This window comes from Larimichthys crocea, chromosome XIII, assembly GCF_000972845.2.
Source record: "Larimichthys crocea isolate SSNF chromosome XIII, L_crocea_2.0, whole genome shotgun sequence".
In the NCBI taxonomy this organism is placed as follows: Eukaryota; Metazoa; Chordata; class Actinopteri; family Sciaenidae; genus Larimichthys; species Larimichthys crocea.
Genome location: NC_040023.1, coordinates 37,156,370 through 37,170,016, shown reverse-complemented (window position 1 = coordinate 37,170,016; position 13,647 = coordinate 37,156,370). Strand labels below are relative to the sequence as shown.

At 45.8% G+C, this 13,647-nt stretch overlaps 1 protein-coding gene and 1 non-coding gene across 9 annotated transcripts in view; one reads left to right on the top strand and one right to left on the bottom strand.

The window, feature by feature from the left end:
* Positions 1–851: 851 nt before the first annotated feature.
* Positions 852–13,647, top strand: part of cspg5a (chondroitin sulfate proteoglycan 5a) — a 44,470-nt gene continuing 31,674 nt past the window's right edge. For 4 of the 8 annotated variants that reach the window (XM_027286908.1, XM_027286906.1, XM_027286907.1 and 1 more), the window contains exon 1: positions 856–1,388. In XM_027286908.1, coding sequence (XP_027142709.1) covers positions 1,292–1,388 — 97 coding nt within the window. In that variant the 5' untranslated portion in view covers positions 856–1,291. Of the gene's footprint in view, positions 1,389–13,647 lie in introns of all 8 variants that reach the window. The other 4 variants (XM_027286910.1, XM_027286909.1, XM_027286905.1 and 1 more) reach the window with 2 other exon arrangements.
* Positions 5,470–5,541, bottom strand: trnap-cgg (transfer RNA proline (anticodon CGG)). Its single transcript has one exon. It is a non-coding gene; the product is annotated as a tRNA-Pro (tRNA).

Below are 13,647 nucleotides of genomic sequence, written 5' to 3'. Positions count from 1 at the left end.
GATGGGGGAAAGGTGTCATGTAGGAAGAGGAGGAAAGAAGTGCAGGAGGAGAAAAGGGAAGTTTACTGGAAGGATAAGGAAAGTTTCAAAAGGCTTGGAAGATAAAAGACAGACGGAAGAGGAAGAGAAATGTGTCTGGAGACTTATTTGGAGAAGAAATAAAAGAGGAAAGGGGACGAGAGTGTTTGGAAAAGTTTTAGGCAGAAGGAAGTGTCTCAGGAAAGGAAAGGAAGGAACAAACATCAGAGAGGAGGAAACATTTTCTGGAAGCTGAGGAAGAAGGAAAAGGGAACATCTTGGGAAAGTGCAGAAAAGGAAGAGGAAGGATGAGGAGGAAGGAAAAAGAAAGGAACGTTTAAAGGAGGAAGGAAGGACAAAGAGGAAAAGTGTCCTTCAAACCACCCGGGCTCCTCTTCCTCCTCTTCCTCCTCTTCTGCATGTTCAGATGTTTCCTTTTCCTTCACCCTCCGCTCTCTCCTCGTTTCCTCTCCTCAAACTACTCCCTCTTTTCCAAGCACCCTTTCCTCAGCGTCCTCCCCACTTGTTCCAAAGGTTTCCTCCTCACTCCCAAACATGTTTCCTCCCATAACTGTCCCCTTCTTTTCTCTCTGACAACCTTCCTTTCCTTTCCTCAGACACTTTCCACCTCGTCCTGAAACTTTCCCTCGGATGTGATCTTTGGAAATCAGGACAAATAGGGAAGAAAACAGGGAGGAAGAGGAGGAGGAGGAGGAGACGTGCTGAAAGTATGAGGAAGGGGAAGAGGAAAAGTTTTAGGAAAGGGAAGGAGAATGGAGGAGGAGGAGGGAAAGGAGGGGGAGAGGGCTGTGGATGCACCCCGCTCCCTCCCTCTCCTCCTCCTCTCCTCCTCCTCCTCAGATGATGAGAAGCTGCCGAGCGCGCTGCACTCCGCCGTGCGTTTGTTTCCCCTCTCAGCCACAAAGTGCCCAAAGCACCGATCCGTTCCGAGCCAAGACGAGCCACAACCGCCACCCCCCCACCTCCTGCAACACCTCCACCACCACCACCTCCACCGCCCCACCCTCGCTTCACCGTCTCCGACCGCCGTCCCGTGGCAATGGAGCCGTAAGCAGCGCGCTTTAACAGAGCAGAGAGCCGAGCGGCATGGAGGAGCAGCGCGGGGAGGCTGGAGTCTAGACTGCACGCAAACCAACGCGCTCACGTCCGGATTACTTTTCAACACATCTGCGTTCAGCTCCGTTCTCAGCTGCAGCGCGGGGAGCAACTCTGTTTTTCCTTCATCATCTGAGGCCATCACTGCACAGCGAGGATGCAGGGGAAGGAGGCGAGCCTGCGCACGGGATGCTGGAGACTAACGCTGCTGTCGTGCGTCCTGGCTCTGCACTTGATCCCGCTGTCTGTCCACGGTAAGAGACCCGGCACCGTGCACCGTGCACCGTGCACGTTCAATCATGCAAATCCACATTTATCGGTTCATGTTCCTGCAGCTGCAGCAGCAGCAGAGTCCTCTCTGTGGATTCACGGTGCCTGAACGCGCTCCCACAGGGCAGCCAGAAAGCAGGTCAGTGAGGCTCGGATTGTAGGTTAGGAAGCTTCACACTCAACTGATGGACCCTGCTTTGTAAGAACGTGCTGACATTCACCTGAACACGGTTTTTGGTCTTTTTAGCCTCACAGACTGGAAACAAATCAGATTATTTTGCAAAAAAATGTTGCAAATTCACATTTTTTTAATGGACGCTGCAGCAAATATCACCTGTGAAATCATAATTTAGGATTTTTTCCAAATTAAATTAATTTCAGGAGACATTAATGTCATGACTGAGCTCACAGGAGACAAAAAAAAAGGGGCATGAACTGAAATTAGGTCACAAAAAAGACACCAGAGGACGATGATGTGAGTGAATCTGAATATTACAGAGACGAGGTAAAAATGAGGTCAATGCAAACTGACTGCAGGACGAGATATCAGTGAAATATTAAGATCCCACTAATATGAATAAACCTTTTAGCTTTTATGCATTTAAAGGAACACCGATAAGGCTGCACAGGAGCATCATGGGAAGCAATCAGGTCACTAAATCAACATCACTTGGAGCATTGCAGGTTTGAATATTACGGGAAATATGTGACAGTCCACGCCGATGCAGTAAACCAGATCCCAAATATGTGACAGTCCACGCCGATGCAGTAAACCAGATCCCTGGAGGCACCACAGCCACACAAAGACAGGATTAGGGCCGGAGGGAGAGGGGGGGGGGGGCTGATGAATAATTCATGAGGTGATCTGGACATTCTGATACACACTGAGAAAGAGACACAGAGTAAACATGAAAAAGAGGCTTTCTCTCTCTCTGTGTGTCTTTGTCTGAGATTCATCTCGCGGCCACGTTTACTGTCAGATTAATAACGCAGGAGGCTGCGCGAGATGAAATCAGCCTGGCGTTATAATCCGATTTAATCTGCCTCGTTCTTGTCAACGCGCTGGTTGAAATTCATGGAGTGTGGCTGCGAGGTGTGTGTGTATGTGTGTGTGTGTGTGTGTGTGTGTGTGTGTGTGTGTGTGTGTGAGTCGTGATCTCAGCTAAGTATATAATGCTTTACCACACTGACCCCCCTCAAATCAAAGCTTTTATTTTGAAAAGGAAACATCCAGGCGTTGTCACAGTTTAAATATTACAGTTACCTTAGCTTAGCACAAAGACTGGAAGCGGGGGGAAACAGCTAGCCTAACGTGTTTTATCTTTAGTTTGTTCTGACGCTGGTTGCCGAGCAACCGTATGGTCACAACAAGCGTTTTTTTTTTTTTTTAAGATGCATCGAAGCTTCGAACCTGAGCGACGATTAAAAGAAATGTCGGCCTCGTGGTTGATGAAGTGCCCATGAGCAAAGCAACTCAGCTCCCTGCTGCTCCGGAGACGAAACAACGGCTGGAAACTCAGCAAGATGATTTCAACCAGTCGTCTCGTTTGAAATGTCGAAACAAGACAAGAATTAATTAGTGGTTCATCCGATGAGGACCGTGAATGATCCGAGATCAGTTGTTGTTCTTATGTTTTTTTTTTTTCCAATTGGCAACCTCTGTGCCACAAACTGCAGTTCCTCTAAAGTCCACTTGAGGCTGGCTCCAGAAGTGAGTCAGTCTCCATAAGTCCCCATGTCCAAATGTCCAACTTCACAGCAGAAATAAACATGTTTACAGCCTGGTACAAAAAACAGTTTTGGTCTCTGTAGCTAATTTCCCCGTTCATGACAACTGTACTGAGGGTGAATTTATATACAACTCACCTGTTCACATTATATTAAGGCTTAAAGTTATGCAGGGTTAAGAGCGGGGACGCTTTGATTGACAGGTGGGTGGTGTTACAGGTGGCTTCATTCAGCTCCGCCTCTTTGCCCTTTTCTTACATTAGAGAGCTTCACAGGAAGCTGTGGGTGACGGAGACGTTCATGTTTCATACAGATGAGTAATCAAAGCACCGTGTTGACCGTCTCTGTCACTTCATCAGGCAGGTGGATGTTTCTGGTGCAGACGCCTTAAAACAACCTTGGGCTAACCGTCCTCCTCCATCCCCTTCACACACACACTCACACACACACACACACACATTTTCTCGCTTCACCGGTGAAGTGTGGAGGCGGCAGCTTGCTCCACATCTGCGACTGATGCTCGGACGACCAAGGCCGACAGCTGACCAGAACACCGTCAGTCATTTTTTTCACCGGTGGCCATTTGCAATCCACCTCCTCCTCCACCACCTCCTCCTCCTCCTCCTCCACCACCTCCTCCTGTGTGTGTTTTAATAGAGATGATATGCTGCTGTCCCTCCCATCCTCCCCTCCCCCTACGTCGCACCTCTTGGTGATGGCTTCTTGTTTCTGCGGTGAGACTCGTGGACGTACGGCCTCCTCTCCTCTCCTCTTCTTCTCCTCCTCTCCTCTTCTCCTCCTCCTCTTCTTTCATCCTCCTCTTCTCTCTCTGGCCTGCTGACACAGATCTGCACGCTGGCAGATTGTCTTTGATGTGCGGTGGGTTAATCTTCAAGCCAGATCCTCCCTCCGCGACTCCACTAACCCAATCCTGCCTTTTTTTAAATATATATATATATTTTTTAATATGGCAGTGTTGGGAAGAAGAACCCTGTTTGCAGCTCTGGTTATTGGTGAACAATGGCTTTTTGCACTCTCTCCTCTGCATCTTCTCTGTCGCCATGGAAACCACACACACACACACATGTACCCGTTGACACCGGCTGGCAGAACAGCGTGTTCATGCTGCCGCCATAATGCGTTCGCGCTTTGAATTTCATTAAGCCTCAAAATGTTGGTTAGATTTTCACACATGCGAAAAAAAAACATTTCTTGCCAAGTGTGGCTCTACGCCCACTGACCATGCGTGTGTGTGTGTGTGTGTGTGTGTGTGTGTGCAAAACCACCAGCTATGGGTGTAGTCCATCATTACCAGCTCTAATTTCACCAGCTATGGGTGTAGTCCATCATTACCAGCTCTAATTTAAAGCTGATATCATGTTTGTTCTGGTGTAATTAATGATTTCATGCGCTGCATACGGCGTTTGATTTCCAGCAGATGTGTTTTCCTGTTGACTGTGCAAACATCAGAAGAAACGCGTTATTAATGAACAGATCATCTGCAGTTTGAAAGTGTTAAAGCACGTCCACCTTTCATAACTACGTCCAGCTGTACTCGAGTATTTGAGCGTCTGTCTTTCAGCCTTTTATTTCACCAAGCTCTCACCAACCACTAAAAGTCAGTCCCACATTTACTCTTGTCCGGCGGCTTCTTGCTCGCTCACTCTCTCCTTTTCTCTTCTTAGCTTCCTCCGTCAGCGTCCTCTTCACTCTCTTCTCCTCTGCCATCATGTCCATAGAAGCTGCTGAGCCTGGTTACCTCCTCTTCTTCTTCCTGGTCGTCCATAACACCTGTTGGTACAAACAGTTCGTCAGCTTGGCAGTTTGGCAGTCAGAGCGACGGCTCACTGCCAAGCTGACGAACTGAGCTAACATGAGCTAACAGCAGCTAACAAACCGAGCTAACATAGGCTAACATCAGCTAACAAACTGAGCTAACATGAGCTAACAGCAGCTAACAGACTGAGCTAACATGAGCTAACAAACTGAGCTAACAGCAGCTAACAAACTGTGCTAACATTAGCTAACAGCAGCTAACAAACTGAGCTAACATGAGCTAACAGCAGCTAACAAACCGAGGTAACACAGGCTAACAACAGCTAACAAACTGTGCTAACATGAGCTAACAACAGCTAACAAACCGAGCTAACACAGGCTAACAAACTGAGCTAACAGACTGAGTCAGCCCAGCTCCTGTTCTGGCACGACACCGGCTCTGCTTCCTGTAAACCTCTTCTTTTTCTCCCCGGTGGTTCAAACACTAACACCGCCCCCGGTGCTCTGAGCATCTTCTCTCCACATGCAAAGCAGTAGAACTAACATGTTGTCTCAAATTAAGGGCTCGTCCGGGATTTGAACCCGGGACCTCTCGCACCCGAAGCGAGAATCATACCCCTAGACCAACGAGCCACCTGTCAGAGGGAAAACCAGAAAACATTTCCTCCATAAAATATGATCCAGTTTCACCAGAATCAGTGAAATAGTTGCTGCTGTGTGACGAATGACAGAGACACCGTTCACCTGATCACAGGTCAGCGTGGGTCAGCAGACGTTGAAATGTTACGTCACGTTTGCTGGTTCTTCAGACTCAGAAACTGCTGAGGCCATAATGGACCCAGTAATGGAGAGTAATTAGCAGTAACGTGTAATCATGTTCGCAGAGTGACGGCAAAAGGAAAGACTGTAGTGATGTTCAGTTTGCCAGTCTGATAACAGTCACTCTGTTTAGGAAAGGAAAGGATGGAGAGGAGGAGGAGGAGTGTCTAGAAATAAGGAAGGAGGTGAGAATCACCCAGGAGACGTTTAACCTGCAGATACTTGGACTCGTCATTGCAGGTAAAGCGCAGGTGACTCCGACAGTGGCTCCATCCTATTAAAGAGAAGCAGCTAAATGGAATTCAGCCACCATTTCTTTTAATTAACATGGTTCAGTGATTTATTAAAGAGCTGTAATCATCGTAGAAATCTGAATTACCACGTGAGCGATCGGTTGTTTCACTCAGAAACTTTCCCTGCAGTGGTGTCGGCTCTTACGTGCCTCATCCCGGATAAATCCCTTTGTTGGGAAACTAAATGATCCTAATCTCGTCTGTTTTATCCTCCCACCTGGATCTGCCTGCAGAGGCTTGACCTGACCGGCTGCTGGCTGCGTGCAGACGTGCTGTACGTGGAAGTTTGAGCAAACATACAAGAATATTTTATGAAACATGAAAACACAGGCCGTGTGTTTCCAGGAGTTTTTTTTGCATTTTGAATCCATGAAAATGAAGAGAAATGATCAGGAAAGTCGACAAGCTTCGTCCTCCAGCTGGTGATCCTTAAAAAAATATGAATTATTAGCAGTTATTCTGGGTTTCCATGGAGATTTTAGTGTCACATCTAGTGCGACTAAGATATTGATTCTTTTTAGTAAGCTTTGTGTGATCAATAATAATGATCAGAGAGCCCGTGCCCTTGATTAACTGATTGATTTTATTTCGTAATTAAAATGGCAACAGTTGCGTAAACACGACAGAAGCTCGTCAGATATTTCCTTTGTGTCAAATGTTGAAACGTTTCATTGTGCTGTAGAAGAAGAGCTTCCTCTTCAGTTCTTATGACGGTTAGTTTATTGTTTTTCATCCGTAATCTTCATATCACCTCTTTGTTTACACTGACTACCAATGTTTAGTGGCTCCTGTGTTGTCGTTCCTTAAACATGATCTTGGTTTATTCGCCATGATGACAGTCTTTCCGTAAAATGTTGTCATCAAACATGAATCAAGGTTTTGCAAAAGCGTCTTCTTGTCTGGACTAATATTTCAGTCACCTGTATTTCTGCTGTGAAGTTTTGGACATTTGGACATGGGGACGTTAGAGGAACTGCAGTTTGTGACTTCCTTCACTGCCCTGGAGGTTACCGCTTGCTGCACACTTAATATTTATATATACTCGACCAAAATACTGCAGAAACGACAGCGTACTGATGCTTGCAGCTCTCTGTGAGTAGATGTCAAACTGCTCATCTTTGTGAAGTTTAGCAGAATTTGTCTTGTAATGATGAGTTTCAAACTGCCTCCACAGTGTCGTCCATGTTTCCCTCGTGCTTTGTTGTTTCTCCTCCATTTTATCGTCCTTGTCGGCGTCCAGGTGTTTTTTTTGTTTTTTGTTGTTGCTGCAGCTCTGACTCAGGTGTGGCCGTTGTTCGGGTCGTCATTGTCGCCGTCCTTGGCGGTGGTCGTTCTAAAAGTTTCGTTAGCGCAGGTGGAAAAGGTCAAAAGACAACTCTGCAAAGTTTCACCAGCTGCCTGACAGTGACGGCTGCTGCTGTCCTGCCCGCCTGCTCAAAGACGAAACAATTAGCCGTGCTGTATGTGTACTATTACTTCTTCTTCTTCTTTTTTTTAGCCGTGCTGAGTTGGCATTGTTCTCAAACTCTGAGCGTCCTTGAACAGTAATTTACATGTTTGTGTGCGTGTGGAAAAATGATGGAAGATGGAGAAAGAGTACATCTTGCACACGTCTGGCTCTGCGTGCACGAGTGTTACAATCCACCTGCTTTCTGCCGTAAAATGTGCGAGTGTGTCTCGTAGCGTTTGATGCCGGTGCTAGACTGTGTGTGTGTCCTTGGTGGAGCGAGTCATCGAGTTCATGTTCGTGCACGAGCTCGTCTCTCCTCTCCCGTCTGGCGGCGCGCTGTGTCATTAGTATTCAACCCGCCCGTCGCTCGCCTCCGTGAACACACACCTGTCACGGCAACAGACCAGGTTCAGCAGGAAGACAGATTAGACGAGTGGATTTATTTATTTGGTTTGTGGGATGCTGTGATGCAGAGGGAGGTGACGCTGCGAGTCTGCAGAGATGAGCGGTCGGGCGGAGACAAGGCGACTTCAGCGCTGATCATGTTTACCGTGATCGCTCCCAAACCTTAGAATTTGTCCATCGCCATTTGAAACTCCTGACACTGAATTTCAGACAATTTATGCAACATTTCCGTCCACTTTATTCAGCGACTGCTCGGGTGTGTGTGTCTACATGACTTCATGTCCCCACACATCCAGAAGCTGTCAGGAGGACGCTGGTCCACCATCGTTTAGTTCATAGTTAAAGTCCTCTGCAGGTGAGCACAGCTCAGACAGCAGGGCGGTCGGTTGGTTGGTTGGTTAATAGCTGATTGTTCCCTGTTTGTGTTGAAAATACTGATGATTCTACCAATAAAAACTCTGGATGGCCTCTTAAAAAGTAGATGTGCATCATTCGGTGATCGGCTGCGATCTTCCATCTCTTGCAGGGAAGATTGTGGCTGATCCCTCCAACATCGGACACGAACTGTCCGAGCTTCGCAGGAGGTTCAGGAGGCCTTATTAAGCCCGTCTGACTCTGACTTTCATGCCCTCACCTCCACCCAGAACCTACGTGTTACATTAACGTTAGGTCTACCGACTCAGTGCGTTACATTGACACACACACACACACACACGTGCTTACACACTTGAATTTTAATTCGATCATTCGAACCAGGTCACAGGAAGGAAAAAAAAAAAACAGGCTGCATAAGCGTATATGCATGAATGCACACATACAGTATGCATGCACTTAACACACACACGGCATACAAGTGTGGAAATGTGGAAATCTCATATGCATGGCTTCACACACACACACACACACACACACACACACACACACACACACACAGAGCAGTATCACATTTTCAAACCTCATAAAACCACCAAAGATAAACACCTTATTATTAGGTGTGTGTGTGTGTGTGTGTGTGTGTGTGTGTGTTTAATGTGTGCGCATGCACACATCTTCTCGGGGGGTTTGCAGCGAGCGCCGCATCAAGCCGAGGAGGCCGAGACCGTTTCCATGGCAACAGATCCTTCCTCCATCACCACCACCTGTGGAGTCAGAATTGAAAGGATTTATGTGATGGAAGGAGGAAGGAGGGGGAGAAAAAAAAGAGACGGTGAGAGAGAGAGAGAGAGAGAGGAGACGAAATCTGTGAGATGAAGAGATGAAAAGACGGCGACAACAACAAAAGGGGAAAAAAAAACGATGAGTAAAATCGGAAAAGACTGAAGGAAGAGAGAGAGCAGCTGGAGGAGAATCGATGCAGAGTTTCAATTAGAGGCCGCGCATTTCCTCTTTTTATCGATATTAATGAGCAGCAATGAGTAAAGATAAAAAAAGGCCTCATGCCTTATTCATTAGCAAGTGATCGAGAAAAGAGAGGAGGGGCGAGTGTGTGTGTGTGTGTGTGTGTGTGTGTGTGAGTGTGTGTGTGTGTGTGGTTCTCGAGGTTCAGGTATGTGAAGCTAAAATCAATGAGGATGAGTTAAAGAGTCTCTCTCTCTTTCCTGTGGTCGCTCGGTGCTGCGGCCATTTTTCTGAACACTAATTAATAAATCACCTCTCGTGTGTGTGTGTGTGTGTGTGTGTGTGTGTGTGTATGTGTGTGTGTGTGTTTAATGTCCACAAGAAATACAGAAAAACGTGTTCTGAGTTAGTCAGACCAGAGAAGAAAGTGTTATTAACCACCCAGCCAGATTTGAATGATTAAAAACATCGACATGTTTCTGAAATCAGGAGTTAAAATCAGGTAGAAATGAATTCTCAGCTCCAGGACTGTGGGGGCGTGTCCTCTGAAGCCAGTTTGAAGCGACTGAAACGTGTCAGATGAGTTCATAAAGTGAACATGACTAACTTTGAAACACTCTGAGCTCAGATGAATTCATCTCTGTCTCTCTGCTCAGGGTGGCCTCAGCGTGTCATCGAGCCGCCCTTTAAGGACCGCCCACAAAAATCCTGGTGATCGTATTGGTCAAATCTGTTTTATACGGTGGCCCTGAAGTGCAAAACACAACAGCAAATTCAGAAAGTTAACAGCGCTCATATTTTGAAAACATCTAAACCATGTCCTTCCAGTTCAAAGGACGGACCACCAGTCCAATCAGCGACGATTCATGTCGCCGAGGGTACCTACCTTTTCCGTTTTGAATTTGCTGTTGTGTTTTATGATTTGCTATTGTATTTTTGAATTTGCTATTGTGTTTTTTGATTTGCTATTTTGTTTTTGAATTTGCTATTGTGTTTTTGAATTTGCTATTGTGTTTTTTTTTAATTTGCGATTGTGTTTTTGAATTTGCTGTTGTGTTTTTTGATTTGCTATTTTGTTTTTGAATTTGCTGTTGTGTTTTTTGATTTGCTATTGTGTGTTTTTTGATTTGCTATTGTGTTTTTGAATTTGCTATTGTGTTTTTTTTTAATTTGCTATTGTGTTTTTTGATTTGCTATTGTGTTTTTGAATTTGCTGTTGTGTTTTGCACTTCAGGGCCACCGTAGTTTTATACACCGTATACCTTCTAGTGATCACTCTCCCCACATTGACCAGCACACAGGAGGACATAGCTCAGACACATTGATTCATTGTTGAAATCCCATCATTGTTTCTACGGGAGCCTGTAGGTCTTTGTTTGTTTGCCATTTTGGTGTCCAATCTTTCCCCTTCTCCCCTCCAGTCTGGGTCAGCAGTCTGGACTGGCGGGCCTTGGCTGTCACAACCAATCAGGTTCCTCTTTAGAGTCTGTCACAGCCAATCAGAGCACCCCGGCCTCTGTGGGTGGTTTAGTGGCTTCCCCTCTCCAAAGTGATCTGGGGTTAAACAAAAGGCGAAGCCTGAGGATCGGCGGCTCGCCAGCTCAGGCTAACAGCACTTGGCCTTCAGGCGCCATCACCCCCCGAACACACACACACACACACACACACACACACACACACACACACACACACACACATGCAGACAAGCCAAAATCTTCTCATTATGACCATCCACACCCTTCACCAGAGGAGTTGGAAGCTACCCCAATTACCATTGGGTTATACTGGCAAAGAGACAACACACACACACACACACCCACACAGAGAGTGTGTGTCTCCTTATGTAACACTGTTTGATTATCTCATGTAAAGTGGGTGGAAAACAAACAAAGACTCTTTTATTCAGTTAGTTTTGTCTCACTCGGGTCTCAGCTGGTCTGTGCTGGACCCAGACTGCGTCTGAAACCATGAACAGACTCATCCTGACTCGACCCGACACCGACCCCTGCCAACTGATGTCTGCTCTGCCGGGTCTGTGGCTCTAATTGGGTGAAAAGACGCTGGTCACTGTTGGTGTAGCTCGGCGTGCACTGCTGAATCATAAAACGCCTCGTACGGACTTTGAGTTCAAAATAGTCGAAGAAGCAAAGACGACGCTAGAGAAGTTTAGAGCTGCAACAATCGACAGAATTAACATAAAGAAACTATTTGAATAGTCAATTAATAGTTCGGATTATTTCTTTGATTTGTTTCATGTTTCATAGACTAAATTCTATATACAGTGGTCCGTCGTTTATCACGGAGGATACGTTCCAAAAATAACCCGCAATAAACGAAATCCGCGAAGTAAGTTTTACAATTATTATCCATGTTTTAAGGCCGTAAACCCCCTAACCACACACTGTTATACATCTTTTTACACGCATTTTGTACAGTACTCCCTTAGTTAATCAGGACGCAGAACACAATGCGCGTTCATACTGTACAGTACGCTGTAAAAAAAAGCATGCAAAATTACACTACAAAAATCTGCAAAACAGCGAGTCCGCAAAAACAACTGTATTATCTATTGTTATCTGTAATGTAGTTGCAGTCCTACTTGAAGTTTTTCGACCATCAGTTCGCATCAGCAGCACTTTGGAGGCGTGGTTCTTTAATTAAAATGTGCGTCACCCTCTGACAGTTCTGAACTTTATGTAGTTTGTGTGTTTGACACCTGAAACTTTACAAAGATTTGAAGTTTCTCCATCGAATTATTGCATGTCCGGGTTATAAGCCTCAAAAACACATCAGCACGCTGAAGTTTCTGCAGTATTTTAGTCTAATATATATAAATATTAAGTGTGCACCAAGTGAAAAGTAAAGTGAAGCCAAAGTGGAAGTACCAAATGCTGCAGTTCCTCTAACGTCCACTTGAGGCTGGCTCCAGAAGTGAGTCAGTCTCCATAAGTCCCCATGTTCAAATGTCCAACTTCACAGCAGAAATAAACATGTTTACAGCCTGGTACAAAAACAGGTTTGGTCTCTGTAGCTAGCCGTGGTGGATGTCATGGAAACTAAACTTAATACTTTAAAACTGTGTGCTGTGATCACAAAAGTCATGACTCAGTGGATCCATTATGGACTCATTAATAGTTCTTGTGTGGCGCAGTAGTTGAAATTTATGAAGTGTTTGGAAATCATGGACTTGTTATACTGCTGATTCGTTTCCAGGACCCCGAGAGATAATGAGGCGCTGGAGGAATGCAGCTCGCTCATTTGTACTTTATTTGGTCGCGGCACCTTTTTAATCATTTTGTTAATCAGACGTTAACCGACAGACAGACTTCGTTCTGGACAGACTCTGCGTCAGAGATGTTGGAAAATGAAGCTGCTGTGTATCGATGTGATGCAGAATTTAGCTCCTCGAGCTTCCACGGAAAGAAAGCCTTCGCTCTGCTCCTGAACCAGCTGTCTGTCAAAATTGTCCTCCTCGTTAATCCAATTACGCTAACGAGGCAGTGAAAGGGAGACAACTCCACCTAATTGGAGCTCAGTCCAGAGATGCACCGTGAGGATTCTGGCAGATTGACACCGCCGTGGTCTCCTACAGCCGGCTGCCTGTCAGTATACCTGTCCATGTATGTGTGGAAAATATTTTTCTACAACAACACACCAGCAGCAGCTGATCTCACTGCCTAGTCCAGCAGCAGTCAGCCCAGCTCGGCGTCTGTCTTTCAGCCTTTTATTTCACCAAGCTCTCACCAACCACTAAAAGTCAGTCCCACATTTACTCTTGTCCGGCGGCTTCTTGTTCGCTCACTCTCTCCTTTTCTCTTCTTAGCTTCCTCCGTCAGCGTCCTCTTCACTCTCTTCTCCTCTGCCATCATGTCCGTAGAAGCTGCTGAGCCCGGTTACATTGCCCAGCTCCTGTTCTGGCACGACATCAGAGGGAAAAATCAGCAAAATCAGTTGCAATGTTACATAGAGTGCTTATCTTTGTTGCCCTGGGACACATTTAGATTGGAAGCTGGGAAAACCCAACAATTTCCAACTGGCATTGGATGGCAGCCTGAGATTTCAGTGTGTTTGCATGCTAATTAGCACTAAACAATAGCTGAAGCTGATGGGAACGTGAATAGTTTGCAGGTATTTGGATATAAACCAAATTATTAGAGGTCTGGATCAGAGTTCATGGCATTCCGTCCAATAGTTGTTGAGATATTTCCCTAAAAACCACAAATGTCAACCTCATGGCGGTGCTCGAGGAAACATTAGGACGGCCACAGAATTTGACCATATGAACGTTTTTACAAAATTCATCCATCGAATAATTGATTGGATGTTTAATTGTGCATCAAAGTGGTGGAACGACCACCAGACAGAGCACTCCACTGAAAAATGGCCCACACGAAGACGCCCCATTACAAATCACAAAAACATGGACTGATGATG